Raw genomic sequence first — 22616 nt, forward strand, 5'->3', positions numbered from 1 at the left:
GACATGCCATAAATCTAACACCAAGGTGTCTCTGGGTCTTGCTGTGTAAGTGTAGATGTGAAGGTTTTAATGAGAAGTGAGTTATTGAACAGTTTGGATTGGAAGGGACCTCAAAGACTATGTAGTTCCAACCCCCCTGCCATGGACGGGGACACCTTCCACTAGACCAGGCTGCTCAGAGCCCCATCCAACCTGGCCCTGAACACTGCCAGAGATGGGGCATTTACAGCTTCTCTGGGTAACATGTTCCAGTGCCTTATCACCCTCATAGAATAATTTCTTCCTAATCTCTAATTTAAACCTATCCTCTGTCAGTTAAAAGCATTTCCCCCTTGTCCTATCACATGTACTTGTAAAAAGTCCCTCTCTGGCTCTCTTTTAGGACACCTTTAGGTAGTAGAAGATACTCTAAGGTGTCCCCAGAGCCTTTTCTTCTCCATGCTGAACAATCTCAACTCTCTCATGCTTGTTTTCACATGGGAGATGTTCCAGCCCTCCTACCATCTTCATGTCACTCCTCTGTACTCATCTAGCAGGTCTACATCCTTCCTGTGTTGATCAGCAATAACCATTTCAGTGAATACAGATACAGTAGTGTGTCCCTGTCTATCATTATTTTAGTTGCCACTTTGTTGTTGCTGGTTATATTTTTTTTTTAGCTCTTTTTTTCTGTATTTACCTTTCTAAATACTCCAACAAAAAAAGGTTGAAGCTCGGTAGCAACAGCTGTGGTCCCTTTCATGGTAATGAAGGGTGCTTCCTACTGGTTTTCAGCAAATACTTTTACAGGGGTTGCTGGCAGGAAAACCTTTCAATTTATTTACAGAGATAAGACAATTTCTTTCCTCCTATATTTTCAGTAAGTACAGAGGTAAAAGGCTTCCCTTTAGGAATGACAGCAAATGCTTAAAAAATGGCAAGTGTTTAAATGATTTGCTGAGTCAGAGTTTGTAACAGCTGACTGTTAGGAAAGTGTTTTGGAATAAAACTGTGGGCATGTATTGGTTTGGCAGTATAATGAAAAAATGTTTTTAAGAGAAATAAAAGAAAAAGATGAAAAGTACACATCATTTACCACACAGTCCTTTGTATTAATATGAGATTCAAGCAAGCAAGAGATTTTTTTTCTTGGAGAGTCTGAAATTTGGAGACTTGGTCTTCTTTAGGACCACACACCCCATCTTCCAACTGCAGCAAATAGTTTGTTCTTCTTTTTCATTTAGGTGTCATTTTTGTATCACCAGGGAGAGGGATTTTAAGTCACCAGTTTCTGAGCTTTTGAAGCCTTTTCAAAATTCTTTTCAACATGGCTTAGACAGGCAGAAGTGGGTGGATTAGCTCAACAGCCTGCATCCACTGCTTAGTTCCAAGGTTTCAGTGCAATATGCATCTCACACATACCAAGGCACCTGTCGTGGGTCTTAAGCCTTTTGAGTCATAGGCATTAGCTGATGCCAGAACACTGGGGCTTCCACCAGAGGTGGGAAAGATTAAAAAAAAAAAAAAAAAAAAAAGGAAAAAAATAGAGCAAAAAATCCCCACAACCTAAGGGTATATCTGGATGAACTCATTTTCTCATTTTGCTAATGTAACATGTAAATAGGATTAATGCACTGAGATAACTATTATCTGAAGAGACTGCCATGGAAAGGGAAGGTTCATGTTTATTTATGCAGATCAGCACATGGGAAAAAAACCCTTAAAGCAGTGATATTGGTCTGGAGATCCAGCTAGATTTCCCATCTCTGCTTGAACATTACTGAAATCTTGACCTAATAAATCTCTGAAACTGTCACCTCTGAAATTTTAATTCCCATTATTTTTGTCTAGCAGTCAGTATTTCATATGTTATTGAAATAAGTTCCATCTGGGAGTGCTGATTCAAAGTCAGAGAAAAACCAGTGGGTTGCATGGAACCACATCAAGGATCACAGGTACCCAAGGAAAGGTACCCAAGATTAAGTTCTTGGCAACTTCTGTTCTTATTTCTTTTTCTTTGTTCCCCCTTTGCTTGGTATTTCACGATAGTGTTTAAGTTGGGGGTTTTTTCCATAAAGAGAAAGAAAAAGTATAATCAATAGGTCTTTAAAATGTGGCCAGCCAGGATTCTGAAATTGTCATTGTCCTTAAAAGGTTTAGGTAGTGTTTACTGCCACAAACATAAACAGTGAAGCTGATAAACCAAACAGGAAAAGTTTCTGCAAAATACCCATTATAACAGAAAACAAAGCCAAATTAGTTACATTAATGATACAGCTTTCTTAATTCTTGACTTCTGTACAGTGCAAGTGACTTGCATTACATTTCATCAATGTATGTTTCTAAACTATCTTCTAAATGCTTGCTTAAGCAATAAGACTTCTTTAAGAAGAAACACCTGGAAAGAATCTTTTACAATGCAATAGAAAATTATTACTGCTACCCACGTAGCTCCATTCTACAGCAGCATTTCATTTTTACCCATGAAAATGTCCCATTTCCACAACACTGAGCATAATAATGAGTGATTATGTTTTTGACAAAAGGTAATTATTGAAGCAATTTGTTATGTATACAAAGAGGAACCCTTTTAAAGGCAAAATATTTCAACAACTAAATAATACTCTAATTATGTTTAACACACAAATGTTTTAAATAAAAGGGTTACTAAAGGAGACTACGTGTTGTGGTTTAACCCCAGCCAGCAACTAATTACCACACAGCTGCTCACTCACCCTCCAACCTTCCCTGTGGGATGGGGAGGAGAATCAGAGGAAAGGGTAAAACCTGTGGGTTGAGATAAGAACAGTTTAATAATTGAAATTAAGTAACATACAGTACTAATGACAATAATAATAATTTTAGTGAAAAGGGAGATAAAAAAGAGAGGGTGGAATAAAACCCAAGAAAAACAGTGAAGCACAATACAATCGCTCACTCCCCTGACTGAGGCTCAGCCCCTCCCTGGCAGTGATCAGCCCGTCCCATCCACCTCCTCCCAGTTCATGTGCTTAGAAGATGTTTCTGTGCTGTGGAATGTGTCCCTTTGTCCAGTTGGGGCCAGCTGTCCTGGCCATGCTCCCTCTCAGCTTCTTGTGCACCTGCTCTCTAGCAGAGCACAGGAAACCGAGAAGTCCTTGACCTACAGTAAGCACTGCTCAGCAACAACCAAAACATCTGTGTGTTGTCAACATTATTCTCATCCTAAATTCAAATACACAGCACTATACCAGCTACTAGGAAGAAAATAACTCTATCCCAGCCAAAACCAGCACACTACAGTATGCTGGAGATCCACTGAGATCCCATCAGAACAAACTGATATTCTGGACCCAATTTACAAATCCCACTCATACGGCTTTTGGAAAGCATTCAAAAAATAAGACAAGATCAAGTGATTTTAAAAAATTTATAGGTTTTATAAAAACATCATACATTACAAAAATGTATCAATTAAACCTTACAATTATAAAGCACTAAAAATGTGTAACATTCTTTGAAATTAAGATTATCCATTTTTTCAACAGGTACAGGTAGAAGTTTATATCAAAACTTTATCAAATAAGACAACCCTTAACTTTCATACCTATCTAATCAGAAGAATATACACTGTCAGAAATATGAATGTGTTTAGAGATTTCTTGTCTATAAAAATAGAAAAGAGGGATACTGTAAGTATCTCACCTGAAGACTCAAAAAGTTCTAAACATACCAGGACACTCAAAATCAGAGAAACTATCAATCAATTTTTCTGAGGATTCCAGCTCAGAAGAATGATGATGCAAGTTTACAAGGAAGAAGAAAAAAAGACTGAGTGGAAAAATACCCCTGAGATAAGTCAGAACATTAATATTTTTTTCTACTTGCTTGTTTCTTTGGCTTTTGTTACTTTTAAGCTACCACACAGGTTTGAAAGGAAATTGGTCCAGTCATAGGTTTTAACAATTACATTATCATAACATAGGTAATTATTCTGACACAATACAAGCAATAAAAAAAACCCAAAACAAAACACAGCATAAGCTGCTCTTTTTCTTCAGATTCTTCCCATTTCTGATCCCATCCCTCTATTTTTTAAAAACTTTTTCATTCTAAACTTAGATTGTTAAGAGGATAAAATAGCCATCTGGAATAATTTTTCAAATTATAGTTTCCCATGTCTTCCTTTCTTCCTTGAGATTTTTTTATGGACAAGTTCTTCAAAAGCCATAATTTCATCTTCCACTTCATTTTCCAAGTCTTTATCATGCACCAAGCCTATATTAAAAACAATAAATTAATGCAGAATGGAAAACCCCAACACTTTTTGCTCTTAACAGCATGACAAGCTATGCCATTGCTATTTTATATGTCAGCAATATACCTTCATATGTGCATAATCATGTTTAAGAAGTATTTAGCTTAATATGACAATGTGCTTAAGAGCTCTGCAAGGAAGCAGCAACTGCTAAGACACTTGCTGTACTACTAATTAATTTTCACACTGATAATCTGTTTCTATTGTTATTTCCTTTGACTTTTCTAAGAAGTTTGTCTCATCTCTCTCTCAAGATTCCGTTTCAGCAGACACTACATTTGCTTGCTGACTTTCAAGACAGACTCTAAGGTTGCTTTTGGGACTATAAGAGCACCTCCAGTCTTATTACCCATATCTGCTGGAATAAGAAGATGCAACACAAGGCTTTAATCACAACCAATTTTTCTAAAATTGAGCTACTTTAATGCTTTACATATGGTCCATTTTTTAAGTCTGATCACTTCATTGCTGCCTGTTTCTGCAATTGTTGTAATTCCACTACCTAAACATATGTTTAAACCTGAACATTCAGGGAGGCACAAGGAAGTCTTAAACATGCCCTCAGAGATCTGTGATGCAATAGACTGCATCAATGTATGCTACTTTTTGTAAGAAACCAAGAGAAATGCAAGTGAAAATAAAAGAAACAAACACAAGCTGGGATCCACCGAGGGCCAGCGAGAAGACTTGCTCCACTCTGGTCGTCCTGCAACCAGCTGCCCTGTTTTGAAGAGCCACTGAGGAAAGCCTGGTTATCTCATGTTTCCCAGAGGGCCCCTGTGGGGCTGCCTCTCAAAGCTCAGCGAATATCTGCAATGCTGCTGACAGGGAGACTGAAGTGATGCTTAGAGACCACTACTGTTCAGTAGTGGGCCCAGAAAGCTGTGCAGTTTTAAAACATACCTTCTTCTGTTATCCTGTGAGAGTCCATCTGCTTCAGCCACTTACGAGCATCATCAATGGTGCCATCCAATTTGTTGGCGTGTGTGGTTATTACTTCTTCAGCTGTAATGGAGCACAGTTAACATTCTGTGAGAACACTTAGCTGAGAAATGGACAGCAGCTACAGGTCAAGCACAAAATGACATTACACAGAGCCATGTTGGATGATGATGCTGCAAACCCAGAAGTCACGGTCGCCAGTGATCTCATACGGGGCATATTTCACTAGTGTGGATGAAGATCATGCATGTATTACTCCCCATTCCAATCAGCATTACTAGCACTGTCAGAAGAGAAGTTCTACATCCTTGTGCTGCCCTTTTTGAGTTACACCTGAATCCTGAAAACATTCTACTTTATTTTTGGGTATTAAAGTTCTTGACTTTCGTTATCTCTCTGAAATTATACAAATCAAACATGGACCTGAGATGTTGCAGCTTTTGCTGAACTGCACCATTAAGAACCTGAAAAATGCCTGTTATAAAGAGAGGAAAAAGTAATCTCAGAGACTTATATAATTTCTGTATATATATTTTCACTGAGTGGAAGAACAAGGTAACATTCATCAAGCAATTGTCATAACGAAATCCACCATTACCTAATTAAGCCTACTACATCTCTTATTCATCACTATCATGGTTCACTGAGCAGAAAGCCAAGTAAACAATAAGCAAAACTTCATGGACTTCATCCATATGTAAAACTTTCCACTCGGACTAAAGATAAAGCTTACACGTGACGAGCACAACCTAACATTTAGTTACTATTTAACGTATTTCACTGATCAGAGCTGATGAACATATCAAATACTACAGGTTTTCACTACTGTCAGACATCACAGGCAAAATGACAACTTGACAGGACTGGTGGATTTCTACAACTGAAGCCAGTAACAATGTTATGATTTAAGTTGTCACTTTCCTGAAGTAAGTACACCAAACAATTTTGCTTCTAGGCCACTCATTCAGTAATTCAATTTTGCTTGCAAAAATCAGCATAGAATAATGCTTTAAGCATATAAGGCGGGGGAATCTAATATCAAAATATGTACCTCAAGCACCGTAATTTACCGAACTTTTTAATACCAGGGTGGCCTTTGAGTACCTGACACACCACAGATTTGTAGTCAAGTATCCATGTCTGTTCAGCCCTAGCAAAATTACAAGTTCAAGGGCAGAATAGTCAGCGATACCCTTAGTCAAAGACTCCAAGTACTCCCACCATGCTACTACCCCTGCATATCCAAATTACTGTGCCTGGAAGAAGTAAATAGGAAACAGTAGAAACAGTAGAAAAATTAGTAAAGATGACCTGTCAGTAAAAATGTGAAGTTGCTGTAAAACTATGTACGTTTAGAGAACACAGTACACCTGACCATGTGGTTAAAATTCACTTTACTACCTATAAAAAATCACTACTATTCACTTTACCTGTACTATGTAATTTATTAAGTTGTAAGAGCTTAGAATACATTTTCAGTATTTCCAGCTCTCTCAGTTCTTCTTTTCCTCAGCTACCTGAAGTACCTTTCTCTTGACCACATTAAGATTTTCAAACAGAGTTTTGTCAGGTCTAGAGGTCTGGCCAAAAAATTACATATTAAATTGTTTAAAGAAAACTGGAAAGGTCCTACCTTTAGCCCAGTCTTTTTTCTCATATATTTCCTCTACTGCATCTGAAATTTTTTTAATATTCTCTTTGATTTTCCTCTGGCATAAGTTGGAACCTTCTTTATATGCCAAACCGTCTCGGGTGTAACCCCTTTCTCTAATGGCCTCCGCTACTTCCAGTCCATCATGTATTCTTGGATCTATCTTTGTTCTGAAAAACTCGGCATAGTGTCTGTAGGCAGCATGGTTATTTGTGTGTTCTTCTGTGTTTCTGTGCTCCATGTAGGCCTCATTGGCCACAGAAATTGCATTTCCTTCTGCATGCAACTTTTCTTCCCCACTGTTCTCTGTTGGTGTCAGAGGTTCAGAAGTGTCTGCCTCCATGCTTTCTGACCGGCTGAAATAGTTCTCAGAGCTCTGGATGAATCTGACTCCACAGAGGTCACACTGGGTTTGGTCAATATCTGCTCTTTTGAATATCTCTGATAAAAATTCCTCTTCTTTCATTGCAACAGGATGAACTCTGGAGCGGGCCTTCCTTTTCCACTTCATGTATAGAGAAATGAAATGGAACACACGATACAGCTGGCGTTGAGCAGATGCTTTCTGCTCTTGCTTCTGTTGCTTGCTGAGTGCAATGACTTCCAGGGGATCTTTTTGGTCCTCTAAGCAATGAACCTCTTCAAATTCCTCTTCCAGCTCATCAGCATATTCTGTTTCATCCAAAGAGGTTATAAATCTGTCAAGGTTTACGCGTTCATACTGGATGCCCCGTATGGGTGAATGCCCCTGAGTGTAGGCAGTGTCCGACTTCCAGCGGCAGTCAACCAAGTGCTCTTCATCTCGCTCTGTCAGCAGCTCTTGCAGGCCTGCAGCAACTTCTCTTACATGTGTAGCATCACTCACTTGTTCCACGACCCTCAGCAATCTTCCAGGTACTTTAGAGGGAGAGGCTTTTCTCATTGATTCCAGCATCGCCTTGATTGCAGGAAAGAGGTGGCGTAAGAGGGATCTATCTTTAGAACTCTGCACCTGGTCAGCATTCAGTAACATCACTAAGCACAGCACTACTGTCCGCTCAGCCTCCCCTGAAGTTATGCAGTTGGGATCCCTGAATGCATCCAGGAGGACATTGAACCTTCCATGAACACCACACAAGACTTCTGATAGGTAACAGAGATGAGATCTGAAACGGTATACAGCTGCATTTGTGTCCTTTGGTCTGTACTCCTGTATAATAGAAAATGTGTCTTTAAGTTCTTTGTAATGGTCCTTGCGTCTGAACAAAAAGTCCCAGTAATAAAGGAGAGCAATGTAACTCTTTGGAAGGCTGAGAATAATGTTCTTGGAGAGTCGCATCAGGACAGCACAGCAGAGAATATACTGGAATTCCAACAACATCACCGTATTTCCTATGCTTGGAATCAGGTATCTTGTGCATTTCTTGATCAGGACATTCATGAAACGGAAAAAAAATCTTTTACAGTTTTCCGGGTTCTTGTGAACATAGAATTGCTCAAGTGAATTTTCAAGAAGTCGAATGAAGCACAAGTGTGTTCTTCCTGCATTTTCAGCATTTTTGTCAGGTAGCAACATACCATGTCTGCCTTCTATTCCTTTGGTCTTTTCTCCCTGGCCTTTATTCTTTGGGGAACTTTTTGCCTGTGCCAAAGCAAACTTTAGCTCTTTGTTATAATCATCCTCTTCTTTAAAAAGAAGCTTCTCAAATTCTCCAGGATATCCTGAAGATAAGATAAGAACTTTCATGGCACTTAGCCACAAGTCAGTTGATTCTCTTCTGGCTGCAGTGTCTTCATTAGTAAACTTATATGTGATGTACTTCTTCAACATCTCTCTACAAGGTTTGGAAATAATACTACTGAATTGCAATATTTCTTTGCATGCCTTTGGGTTCTCAGACAGTATTCTCAAATGAAAATGATTAGGAAAAAACATTCCTAGGAGGGATTTACATGATGCATATATGTCAGAAGTCAAAATGTCCTTGAAGCTTTTGCACTGATTCAGTAGCTCTTTAGGGAAAGTGCATGTGGCTTCCAACAACAGTCCATTTATTGCCACCAGATGCATTTTACACTGAAATATTGTCTTTGCTTCATGGCGCAACAAGGGCTTGTGGTAACCCTCACAGGTTTCATCTTCACAGTTCAATCCGGCAATGAACTTCATACAAATATCAGGGTACTTCCTGCTCAGTAACTCACGTGTGATAAAGCACAACCTGCTTAACAAGTGCTGCTTCAAAGCTGATTTTACTTTCTCTGTGCTTACTGAGAAATCACCTTTTGCCTTCCTCTCTTTTAGACTTAGCTTGTCTAACAAAAACTTGAGAATGGGTTCAGCTTCATTCTGAGACACCTGGCAACTGTCACCTGTTGGGACAATCCCAAAATAGGCAAAGCATAACTTCACCATATCTTTCTCTGCATTGGTGGCTGCTTTATTCAGACCGCTAACAAGACTCAGAAGAGCCATTAAGCCAGGTGCTGCCATGAAGAGGATGTTCTGACTAGGAGTGCTGCAGCGACATAATGCAAAGAGAGCTTCAACTGCACCAGCAGAGTGGTTCAGAGATAGGAACTGACTGTACGCGTTGCTCAGCTTCTTGAAGTCTCCTTTCAGAGCTCCCTGCAAAAACACAGCCTCAGCAATGCCAGACTTCTGCCTGGTTTGTTCACAGAGTTCGAGGGCTTCTCTTAGGATGCTCTCCACGTTCCCCAGGTGTAATTCTGAACCACGACTCAGCCTGGCACGCGCTTCAGCAAGCAAACACGATGCACGAAACTCTTTTATAGCCGTGAGGTTGGCTGCTTCCAGAACAAACCCGTGTTGTTTCATCAACTTTGCAGCCTCCTCCTGGCGATCCTTCCTTTTCAGTAAGTCTGCTGTTTGGTGCAAGCATCCACGAGACTTCAGAAACTCAAGTTGATCCTCTATATCAAGTTTTGAGAGGACTTGCATCATTTCCTCAGTCCTGTTCATACTCAGGTACTTTGCAGCTGCTTCCAAATACAACTGATTTGCTGTACAGGAGAGTTTGGAAACCATTTGTCCTTTTGCATTCAACGTATCTTCATATCTGAAATACAGATACATCAATTTACTACCACAGATGAAAAATCTAGACAAAAAAAAAAGCACTGCAATAAAAAAAAGAACCATTAAACAAACAGTTGCTCCTAGAAGCCCTTCCTTCAAAAAGGCCAACTGTTTCATGTGATATGCCAGCCAGGCAAAAGAGGATCACATCATCTTAAAAGATCTACAGAAGGAAATTAATTACAACATGAGGCTGTCAGAATCACGATTATTAAAACTTCTGGCACAAACAAGATCACAAGGTTTACAGCATTAGTGAAGCATTCTCCACACTGTCAAATCAACGTAAAAATTGTTTCAACACATTTTATCAGTGTTAATCTTCCATTTATAAATAAATATGTGTTTCAGTGAATTCTCCATGGGTCAATATATACAATATTCTGTAAAATTTACATAAACTTGTCAGTTTAGAGAGAATTCTTTCAAGTCTGTTGTACGTATCTGCATATACTTTGTAGCTTATTGAGTGTCTGAGCAAAACACCTGGTTGCATCTTTCGTAACATGCACTTTAGAATATTCAGTAATTCATTGTTAATGGCTGATGTAAAATTATTAAGGTATCCCCTAAGCCAGTTTTGTGAAATAGTCTCTCCTGCAAGCTGAGAACGAGTAATTTTTTCCTGTTGGGTGAGTAAATTATCGTTAGCTTTTTGTTATCATCTTCTCATGATAAACTTCAGAGTGCAGATTTTTTGTGTCTATGCTGATAAATTTGCATGAATGGTTTGGGGGGCTGATTTAAAAACTTGTTAGTTGGTAAAGTGCCTTTAATGCTTGAACTTTTTGGTCATCAAACAATCTTTACATATTAAAGAAGCTTTAATCCTTCAAAAAAGCAGCTACCATTACTAAAGGTACATCACAAAGGATTTATGTAAAACAAAGTCAGCAGACAAAACCCTTCTGAAAATTTCCCAGTGAACCAGCTGCATTATATGGAATTTGGAAATGGAAAAGATAATTATATTCCAATACCATCTTGCAAGACACACCTTTCAACGGCCTTTGCTGCTTCTTCATAGAGCTCTTCCCGACAATACATTTTAATGGCCAGATCAAACTCCTCAATTAGTTCATAACATTCAGATGCTTCTTTGTAGCACTGGCTTTTCTGATAGTAAACTGCAGCATCTTTCATCTGCAATGCAGAAGTCAGTAATGAAACTGAAGTGCTGTAAACAGTCAAAACTATAGGAACAGAATAAATCTTGTCATTCCATCATGTGTCTCATTAAGAAGTACACTTTAATAAAGTGTAATTAAACTATCTGAATGTAATCAAATACTTGTTAAAGTAACCATCACTAAAACTTCAAAATATTTTAGAAAAAACTCAAAATATTTGTGTCTGAAAAACTAGAGTGTAAAATGAAAGGTATTATACAGGATTTTCAAAATAATTCTATCTACCCAGCTCTGCCTGTTGTTAGAAAACACCACACATGCTTCTGATGCTTTACAAATTTGTCAGAATGGATAGTACTAAATTAAAACAGTTATGGATGCAGAATGAGAACCCTAGCCTTGTACCTTGAACTTCAAATATATGGGAACATTTATTTTACATTCTTTTAGTGGAAATACACTGCAAATAAAAAATATTACATATTGTTAACACACTAATATTTCCAAGTTTTAAGGTTCCATTTAAATGGCTGTAATCAGTGAAGTTTCAGTATCATCAGAGTACTGAATGAAGCAACAGCTTAAGTTTCAGGACATCAGTCATTTCACTAACTTTTGACTGCAAATGACTGATGATGGTGTTTGAGGAAAGCCAAAGAAATAAAGCCAGCCTTCATAATTGCATCGTTCTCCACTTCATTCCTCTTCTGCCTATTCTCTGACAAATGATTCTCTTTGAACAGCCCAGCTTAAAGAGCTTGTTTCATTCAGCTATTACCGTGACACAAAAAGATACTAATACTTTCTGAGTAATAGGAGAGGAAAACAAGCTGTAGGAAAAGGAAAGTGAAAAGGTGAGGATTTAATACCTTTCCTAATTTTTTACACAGTTCTGCACAAAGACGGAACTCTTTTGATTGAATCAGACATTTTAGTGATAGTTTTGGTTCTCCACATTCCAAGTAAGTTTTAGCCAATGTCATATATTCCATCTGTTTCTCCCTGTAGAAAGTAAGAGAAAATTACCACTAACATCCAAATTAAGTTTAGGATCATGTGATCTTCACTGAATCCAACCAACACTGACATCACACATTATTCTTCACACATTACCTGATGAGTTATGATCTTACAATTAGTTATATTTTGGGATGACACTGTTCTGTCCAGAAATCTGTTCCAAAATATGACTGCTCTGGCAGATTCTTTTGAGGTTTTTTTAAGTAATGTATAGTACTGTGATTTTGTACTGCTTCTCTTTTCTTAACTTTTTCTCTCCTTTCTGCTGTTAAGCACCAAGCCTGGAGAATCAGAACTGTACAGAACATTTCATATGAAGATCTTACTTAAGCTTTTTACACCAGCATTAATACCTCTATTAAAAAAAATCAACTTTGGCAGCTTCATTATTACATATGTTCTGTCAACATATCCTAATACATCAAATTCCTTCTCCTCAAATTTTACGCAGTTGACAAGCACCCCAGCATACAGGGAACTGACAAAAAGTTTTATCAGTCCCATCAACAATTTCTCTACAATCATGAAATTTTATGAGCATCCTTATACTTTTAACCCAGGCCACTAACATAAAGCATGTAATTAAGGAAGATAAAATCTCAACTAACTCCAGTAACAGCATTTCTTCAGACCTTCCCTCTTCCCCCTTGTGTGCCAGCTTCCTTTGATCTAGTCATTCCTTTCCCCTTCTGCTATCACTGCTAGCTTCTGGTCTCCCCAGCAGGAGCAGGAACTGATTCACTTCGGTCTAGATCTTTCTCCATTAAGTTTTTTCTTGTCTTATTTGAGATGAGTCCCAAAGAGTTTCCAAGCCTCTTCAGGAAACTGCAAACTCTCTCCCCTGTCAAATCCTTGAGCTATTTTACTTAGCTGAAATCATGAACTAAATGATTCATCTCAAAATCTGTTCCTTTAAAACTGTCCTATGGTTCAGATCTAGTTCAGCTTGTTTAGTTTAAATTGACTGTAACACTAATTTTACCCAAAGCTCACTTTTGCTAGCAGCTTTTCTTCCCCAATGTACACCACCATTCCTTCTTCTTTGTTGAGTGAATATGCAGTGGGATTAACCGAAGTTGAGCACTGCTGATGGCAAATGCTCTTCTATCCATATCTAAGGACATAAAGCCTCTTGACATAATGCAAATCCTGTTGCTTTTCTCTCACACAACCAGTAAGCCCTTGCAAGGGCCACATTTCATTCAGACAGCTCTTCCACTACTCTCCACAGGGAGCAGTGCCCTGGATCCTATTGTGCGAGACCTTCCAATTTCTTAAATCTCTTTTGCAACCCACAGACACATAAATACACCCCTCCTGCACTGCTCTCCGACGTCTCCGGTCCGGTCCCACAGCTGTGGTGTGAATCTCGCCCCCTGCACCCCCAAGGGGTGTGGCACCACAGAGTGGCACTCGCTCGGCTGCACTGACACTTACCTTGGGCTGGCTTTCTTCGCGTGCACTTTGAGAACAGCGTCGTGCGTCAGGGCCAGTTTTGACTTCTCAGCTGCTCCTCCCTTTTGATAACATTTGGCGGCCACCTGGGGTGAAATCACACACAGCATTCACAGATGTGCATCCAGCCCATGGCTTATCACATAAAAGCAATACTTAATTTTACAGTCACTGTAATGGAAAGCAGAAAGACTGGCAGGGTGCCTGGGAAAAGGAAAAGGTAAAACATTGTGGTATATTTTTAGGACAAAAAGAAAAGCTTTGAAGTCAGTCCACATGCGATTAGCAAAATTAGAATATTAATTACAATATTGTCCATGGAAGTAGTGAAAGCAGAATTCCTGGTAAGCTGATAGAACTAATACCATATGCAATTTGAAGGATAGCCTAAACCATTAACTGGTAAGTCACCAGGCAGCTGCCCCATATTAATAAAAGTGAAGAAAACCAACATGTGCAAGTGAAATCAAAAAGCAAGGAACATTTACTCAATGCTTTTATCATACTGGGCTCTTTCTGTGAAAACTAAACAGAAACACCAGGAGTTGCCATGCTCCTAGCAAGCTTTGCTTCATTATCATCCTGCTTATTCTGCAACACCATGATTTCTTTATTCTATCCATTAATTTAGTGTTGCTTCTGTTTGGAAATTGCACATTGCAAGCCACTCTTAGAACTGCCAAAGTCATCAGATAATGTCTTCTTAAGGTAGCATTGACAAGCAAAGATCAGGGTTATAAAGAAAACAGATTAGCAGATAATATAGGTAATGCATTTCAGATTTCAAGATTAATTTTTTTTAGCTGAATGAGTTTTTTATCTAAACTCTTTTCTGTCCATTTAGGAAATTGCCTTTTATTTTCAAGGGGAAATAAAGACTGTCTGTATAGTAGCAGCTGATTATTTTGGGGTTTTGCCTTGTTATAAATATCTATTTTCCCTTCAAAGAATTATATGTTGTTACCAGCAAAACACAGAAGCTTTCCCTCTGCCATGATCAAAAAAGTATCTACAATTTTATTTCACAGAATCACAGAACATCTCAAATTGAAAGGGACTTACAAGGATCACAGAGGCCAACTTACTGCTCCCTGCCGGACTACCTAAAACAAACCCACATGACTAAAAGTGTCATCCAGATGCTTCTGGAACTCTGAACTCATGGCTAAATGCCATTATCACTTTCCTGGGGTGCCTGTGGCAGGCCACTTTCTCAGTGAAGAGCCCTTTTCTATGTCCAATCTGATCTTTGTCTGATGCAACTTCACTCCATTTCCTCATGTCCTATCACTGGTCACCAAAGAGAGGAGATCAGGACCTCCTCCTCCTCTGCCACTTCCCTTGAGGAAGTTGTAGACTGTGATGAGGTTACCCCTCACCCACCTCTTCTCCAAGCTGAACAAGCCAAGCAACTTCAGCTGCTCTTCTTAAGAAGTGTCCTCTAGAGCGGCCCATGGCAATGGCAGCGGGGTTGGAACTACATGATTCTTGAGGTCTCCAAAACCAAACCATTCAATGATTCTACGACTTTTCACCATCTTGGTCACCTTCCTCTGGACACACTCTAATAGTCTGTTGTCCTTATATTGTGGTGCCCAAAACTGCACAAAGTACTCAAGGTGAGTCTGCATCAGCACAGAGCAGAGAGGGACAACCACCTCCTTTGATTGGTTCACAATGCTGTATTTGATGCACCGTTTGCCTTTCTGACTGTCAGGGCACACTGCTGGCTCATATTCAACTTGCCATCAACCCAAACTCACAGATCTCTTTTCATGGGGCTGCTCTCCAGCCTCTCATTCCCTAATTTGAATGCATAACCAGGATTACTCCATCCTAGGTGCAGAAACCAGCACTTCACTTGTTAAATTCATACGGTTGGTGACAGCCCACCAGTTTGTCAAGGTCTCTCTGCAGGGCCTCACCACCCTTGAGAGAATCAACAGCTCCTCCCAATTTAGTGTCCTCCCAATTTAGTATTGGTGGCAAACATATTTAATGTACACTCCATTCCTATGTCCAAATCATTTATAAAAACATTAAAGAGCACTAGCCCCTAAATTGAGCACTGGGGAATCCCAACTAGTGACTGGCCCCCAACTTGATAAACCCATTTATTATAACTCTTTGAGCCAGACTTGTCAACCAGTTTCTCACCTAATGTATTATGGACTTGTCTAGCTGTGTGCTGAACATTTCATCCAGAATGAAGAGTGACTGTGAGAGAAACTATTAAAATCTTTGCTAAAACCAAAATGTACCACATCTACTGGCTTCTCTTGGTCAACTAGATGAGTGACCTTGTCACAAAAGGGAAGTTGGTTAAGTAGGACTTTCTGAGAGTGAACCCATGCTGCCTATGACTAATGATGGCATTGTCTCTCAAGTGCTATTTTCAGTAACTCCCAGAATAACCTCCTCCATAATTTTACCAGGCACCAAAGTGATACTGAAAGGCCTGTAATTACCAGGGTCTTCCTTCTTACCCTTCTTGAAAACTGGGACATTTGCCAGCTTCCAATGGACTGGGACCTCTCCAGACTCCCAAGACCTTTGAAAAACAATGGAAAGGGGCCCTACAATAAAATGGGCCAGCTCATTCTGTACCTGGAACAAATCCCATCAAGCCCAATAGATTTATGTGCATCCAGCTGCAGCAGTCTCAAACTAATGCAGAGTCAGCTGGGAGTTTATCATTCCCTAAGTCACAGTGTTTCAGCACATCACCAGTGTTAGAGGTGAAGAAGGCTTTAAATGTCTCTGCTTTGCCTATGTCCCTTCTTGTGAGGTAAATGACCTCATCAAGTAGAGGACCAATGTTATGTCCAATCCTTCTTCTGCTATTAATGTGTTTTAAAATAACTGTTTTGTTGTCTTTCACAGTGCTGGATAGCCTGAACTCTATTCAAGCTTTGGCCATGCAAATTTTCTCCCTACAGTGACAAACAGAATCTCTGTTGTCTTCCTGTGTCGCCTCCCCTTGCTTCCAATGTCCACACACTTTCCCTTTTCCCCTAAGTTCAAGAAGAAGATTCCTATTCAGCCAAGCCACTCTGCCACACTTGCTTGGCTACTGACACTTTGGAATTTCCTGCTTCTGCACTCTTCAGAGATGGCCCTTAAAAAGTGCCTAGCATTCATGAATTCCCGAGGGACCTTACTAGTTAGCTCCTTCCGGAGAACAAGTCTGCCCTCCCCATATCCAGGGTCAAAGGTTTGCAAGACTTTTTCTTCTATAGACAACAATTTGAAACTCAGTTACTTTGTAGCCACTGTGACCAAGACAGACACAAGTCACCATTTTACTCACAAGTACGCCTCTCCTCACAAACAACAAACACAGGAGGTCACCTCTCCTTAGTCAGCTCCTTTAGTACTTGCACCCAGAAGTTGTCTTCAACATGCTCCTGAAATTTCCTGGACCTCTTTGTGTCCACTGTATGATTTTCCCAGTTGATGTCTGGGAAGTTAAAATTACTCATACGGACAAGAGCATTTGATCTAGAGATATCCCTTATCCCCCTGCAGAATATTTAATTGATGTTGTTGTCCTGACTGAGTTTGCTTCCATCCCATTAACTGTCATCCCATATGTGGACTGTATTAACTAGGATGCTAGGAAACCAAAGACTGTAAAATCTCCATGTTCTTTAAACAGAAGGGGGATGAAACCATCATTTTACTACCCAAATTAATACACTTCCAAAAAATGCTTTCATTTTCCTACTGTATGTGCAACGATACTGTCAAGAACATGGTTTAGATTCACACATTTCAGTCAATTCTGATTGTTACTAATAATTGTTTTTCCAACTGTCTTTTGTTTGTGTGCATTAAAATGTTTTTCCCTCATAGGACTGCAAATTTCTGGGCAGTGAATTTAAGATTACAAACAATAGGGTTCCGCTTCCTGCTCACTTCTTGTAAGTCATTTACAAGTAGACACACAGCTACAAACCACAAACTAAGACAGACTGCTATAGAGCAACTGAAGGTTTACAGATGATTTTATGCAGACAGAGGAAATAATAAGGTTTCAGAACAAGCAAGAATCCTTATTTCAAATAAACATTATGTTCTTACCTCCCAGAACTGGTGTTTGGCATAGTAGTCTCCCTGTGCAATCCATTCTTCTGGGGTTGAAGTTTTAGCAAACATGCTATCATCTAAGTCTACAAGGGCAGGGGCAACCATTTTATGTTAGAATGGATAAACCACAGAAACCACTTATCATGTACCAAAACTAAGCATTATCTCACAATGTTCCAAGTTCTATGATTTGTGCTTAAACCACTAACAGTAACTATGAGTCAAGTGTGTTAATACTGCTGTGCGAAGCTACCAGTGAGAACACAAAAAATCCCAGAGTCTGGCTGGAGACTGGGCTGGTAAGTGGCTGAAGCTGCATTAACTCAGCAGAAAATCTGACTACAAATTGACCACTTTAAGCTATAAATATCTGCAGCCATCAGGGTCCATTGAGCTCTCTCCACGGTAACTGGCTGAGCGGCAGTGACCTGATCTCCCTTTATGTAGGAACACCTCTCAAGGTCACCCCTCAAGTCTGAGAGATCCCTTACCTGACACCAGACACCAACGGGCTGGTAAATGACATTTTTGCATGCGTGTAACATTTAAGATAGGTATAGCAGGCTTATGTAAAAAGTAGAGTATTGACCACCAATTCATCTGTACTTAATGAATATTTTACATATCTGAATTTACTGGCTAGAACTCAATAAACTAATTAAAAGATCAGATCTGTCTGAAGGATCACTGACTCTTCTCCTGTGACAACAAGAAAACTTAAATTAGTGAGTTAGCAATAAAGTTATACTCTAACATATACAACTGATCTTTAGAAACAAAAGAATTAAGATCCACTGAAATAAGTGGAAATTTGCAAGGGCAGTTATCAATGCGCATCGTTAGAAGGATCAAGGAATTTAACCTTCTTTATTACACAGCCTAAAAGCAAGAAAGCATGAGTAGGCTGTCCTGTTTGACAGTCTTTTAAGAAGGTTTTAGGACAACTTTACCTTTCTTTTCATCTGTTTTGACAACCTTAACAAATTTTCTTTTGATGAAATACTTAAAAGCTGGAGCCCGTTTATCACGGTCCTCATCAAAGATCCAAAGATTGACTCTGGCTCTTGTAATTGCAGTATACAATTGCTTGAGTTCTCCATTCAGCATCTGAAGCAGAACAAAAAAATTAAATTAAATAAATGAAACACCAGATGAGCTAAATTGCTAGAAAGAAACATACTTTCAAGTTATAAGAAAACAGAGAATTTATACAGAATTAATAACAAGTAAGAAAGTGCTTTTAAGTAAGCAAGACTAAATATTAAATATGGGATTTCAATTACATAAGCCATTGTCCAGCTAACTTACAAGCAACCACTGGTACAAATCAGCTGCAGGTATGACAGGCTATTTTCCTTCTAATCACTGGCACATAGAATTATTTATTTACCATTTAATCCTGAAAATATCTGACTCACCAGATTCTAAGAAACTTCCTTAATTTCAAGGTAATGACACCAATCAGCAACCAGACTACAGTAATAATAAATATTGACAAGCTGATTTACTATTTGCTTTAACCACAGTTGTTCTGCAAATATACCCAAAATTCTATGACACAGGTTTTTGTACTCTAATCAAACTACATTTGCAAATAATCTCTTATTTTTTTTAAATCAGTATAGTATTACATTATATTTTATTGCTATGATATTATACAAATGTGAACAACTATCAAAAAGATAGTTATTTTAGGGGAAGCAACCTCGATAAACACGGAACTACAGGATGAAAGGATTTAAGAAATTTCCCTACTTTTAAGATTTAAGAATTTAATTTGTCCTTCCCATTTCCAGTGTTAACAAAAAACTCACCTTGTACATTTCTACATTAAATGGAGTCCTTTCCTGCATACCACTGTCATCCTCTAACGGCACTTCAATTAGCAAGTTGCTTCCCACTTGCACATCCAGATCAGGACTATAAGAAGAAATTATCTTCCATTCTTTGCTAGCCTGAAATATCAAGAGAATGAGGCTTACTTGTTTGTAGTAACCACTACTGCCTACATATGCACAAGATAAGGTTGTATGTTGTGACCTATTCACCCCTACAAGGCAAGAAGGCTTAGAGGAGGAGATTAGGGGAAAAAATTATCTCAGGGTAGAATGTAAAGAATAATCAGCAATTTTCATCAAGAAAGCTGAACTTCATCTCAACACAACCTTTGCTTGAGATACTTGTCTGTACCAGGTGGTCATCAAGGCATATAAACAACTATCTAAGATACGCTGGAGAGAACTTGGCCTGCAGGTTAGGATGAGGAGCCACTAAGTCTCCTTGACTCTACAAACTGACAAGCTTGGTGAGTTAGACCCACACAAATCCCATGCTGGCATATATTCTCACCCTCAGGGTTCCCAGAAAAGATGTGGCTGGTCATTCATGTGATGAATGTATTAAGCTTGGTGTTGAACACCAGTAACTGGTAGTGCTGGTCTCAGCCAGGGGGTGGAATGGCACCTGACAACACCTCCTCTTGTAAGAACACTCAGAGGTGAGCAAAAAAACCCACTCATGGGGAAAGTCTAAAAAAGCGTGGTCAGAAAATATTGGACTCCAACATAGAGACATGTGAAAGATGTCTATAAATATGCACAGACACCCTTAACTACAAGTTAAGTGTGGCAGCAGATCAGTGCTGTGCACTCTCATGACATGTTGGAAATGCCAGCTCCTGATCACACCATTCTGCAGGTTCCTCATCCCCTGCAAAACTAATAACCTTTAAATCGTGACTATATTCTAAGTTATGTTCATTTCTCCCTTTTGGTATTTAATTGACATGCAATTAAATACTGCCAAGTTTCTGGCACAAAATAAAAAATACTCGTGGTAACGCCATAACAACATTTTTACAATCTATATATTTCTGAGCTTTGAGCAACACCAAACAAGTTAACTGTCTTCCCATGAGGGATAAAAGCAGGAAATCTTTCCTGCAAAATGTATTTTGAAGTTAAGATTTTAAAAAATCAACAATGAAAACATTCCTAAGCCCTCATAGACTGTAATGTGACAACCAACTAAAGATATCAGTTTGCTCAAGAGCTTGCTGTGTTTTGGGGATTTGGCTTTTTTGCCTTCTAGATTCTTCAGTCACATCTGCTTCCTGAAACAAGACTCTTCTTAAATCTCATTTTCAAGACAAATAAAAAGAAAACCCAACACTTTACAAAGTGCACACAGCCAAACTGCTGTGCTTACAACGGTTCACAGATTCAGCTTTTCTAAATTAGAAAAACTCAGGGTGAGCTGCTTTCTTGACTGCTTGTTTAGCTGCTCAAATCAACTCAATTACTCATGAGTCACAGGAACATGGAAGAATTGTATGAAAACTGTTCTGCAGGCCTGACATACATTAGTCTAAGCTAAAATGCTCTACACAACTCAACTCTGCTAAAGTGATTCTGCTAAATTCTGAAAAATGGTTTGTTGTTTTTCTGATTACAACTTGCATCACCAGAACCAAATCTAACTTTGAGAAATGACAGCCAGTATTTACCTCAAGCTCCTTCCTTCTGCCCTCATCACATAACATTCACTAACCTCTGTGAAGAGCCACCAGTAAGCTGCCCTCAGTTTTCTAGTGGTTTTCATCTGCTGAAAACCACATGAGACACTGTTTTGAGGGGTAGAGGCAGAGGACATCTGCAGCAGGGCTGTTCACACTGAATGTTTAATCGCAGAGCAACTCAGTCATGGGTACATGGAGCATCTGCACGTGTGTTCAGTAAGGAATACTTGCCTGGCTAAGGGCAAAGCAGTAGTCTTGGTGTGCAGGAGAAGTATGTGTGTGTCTGTGTGTGTCTCTGTGTGTGTGTGTGGGTGCAATGTTGTGTGTACCCCAAGGCTCTCCCTTAAACTGTAACAGTAAGCCTGGCGGAAAATGCAGCACTTAAGTAAACATGTTCTCAATTTATAAACCTATGACCTCTGTTTTCAGAGAAGAGGGAATCCTTTCCCAGCTGCAACACCAATTAGACTACAAATAAGATCGACTTTAGAGAAAATGCAGAAAATGGTGAATAATTAAATACCTCTGAATCTGTGAAAAAGTTGTAAAGGAGTACATCATCGAATTCCAAGCCCTTTGCTTCATAAATTGTCAGTACAAGTGCCAAACTAAGTTCCTCAGGTATCTTCTGCTTTGCAGTTTCATTTGCCACTAATACCACCTGCCACAAAATACATTATTAAAAAACCATATTAGGAAACAAAAAGAAGGAAAAAAAACAGTTGCACAGAGAAAGACAAACATTATGATAATACAAGAGCCTTCTCAAAACCAGACAACATTTCACAGAGATATTTCAGCACACTCCACAAGAAAGGTCACAAAGCTGCCACTAGAAGACTGACAAATGCGTGGTATGTGCAGACAGTTTTAGATCTGGTGTAAGAAAATTTGGAGTTAGAAAGGAACAGGTCAGACAATACCCCATGCCAAAAAAAGAACAAAAAGTACCAGACGTATTAAAAAGAAAGAGAAACCAACACAAAAAAGGTTCCTAAGTTTAAAAAGCCTGATTTATCAGTGAGACAAGGGCTTAAAAAAGAAAGTTGTGGGCAGTTCATACAAAATTATTATTTAGCAACAGAACTGGCAGAATCTGCAAAAAGCCTAAGAAAAGCAAACCTGATGTGCCCCAAATTCTATGGATTGTGTTTTCCTTTTGTTGCCCCTCAGCAGAATTGCAAGGTCACTAACGCTGCAGGACTCCAAGACTGTAGGTTTCGGCCCATCAAAGAGACCACGGTCCTGAGGAAGGCGATCAAAAGATTCTGGAAAATAATGCTGGAGCAAATCAACCACTCCAGATGCTAAACGGAGGATGCCTGAAAAAAGCAGAATACACGTTTTAAACTTCAGCCTGAAGTCCTTGAAAAGACACTTTTAACAAGATTTTGTTAGAAATTTGGAATCAAGAAATACAACAACAAAAACACTAGTCAGGGAAGACTGAAGCTGTA

At 39.1% G+C, this 22616-nt stretch overlaps 1 protein-coding gene across 2 annotated transcripts in view; it reads right to left on the reverse strand.

Annotated features, from left to right (window-relative positions):
* Positions 1-4056: 4056 nt before the first annotated feature.
* Positions 4057-22616, reverse strand: part of TRANK1 (tetratricopeptide repeat and ankyrin repeat containing 1) — a 48708-nt gene continuing 30148 nt past the window's right edge. For both annotated transcript variants that reach the window (XM_048298745.1, XM_048298752.1), the window contains exons 14-24: positions 22282-22481; positions 21683-21820; positions 19457-19597; positions 18593-18749; positions 17637-17725; positions 13536-13639; positions 11948-12080; positions 10946-11091; positions 6852-9928; positions 5180-5281; positions 4057-4236 (exon numbers count right to left, since the gene is read on the reverse strand). In XM_048298745.1, coding sequence (XP_048154702.1) covers positions 4124-4236; positions 5180-5281; positions 6852-9928; positions 10946-11091; positions 11948-12080; positions 13536-13639; positions 17637-17725; positions 18593-18749; positions 19457-19597; positions 21683-21820; positions 22282-22481 — 4400 coding nt within the window. In that variant the 3' untranslated portion in view covers positions 4057-4123. The remainder of the gene's footprint in view (positions 4237-5179; positions 5282-6851; positions 9929-10945; positions 11092-11947; positions 12081-13535; positions 13640-17636; positions 17726-18592; positions 18750-19456; positions 19598-21682; positions 21821-22281; positions 22482-22616) is intronic.

Source organism: Corvus hawaiiensis, chromosome 1, assembly GCF_020740725.1.
Source record: "Corvus hawaiiensis isolate bCorHaw1 chromosome 1, bCorHaw1.pri.cur, whole genome shotgun sequence".
In the NCBI taxonomy this organism is placed as follows: Eukaryota; Metazoa; Chordata; class Aves; order Passeriformes; family Corvidae; genus Corvus; species Corvus hawaiiensis.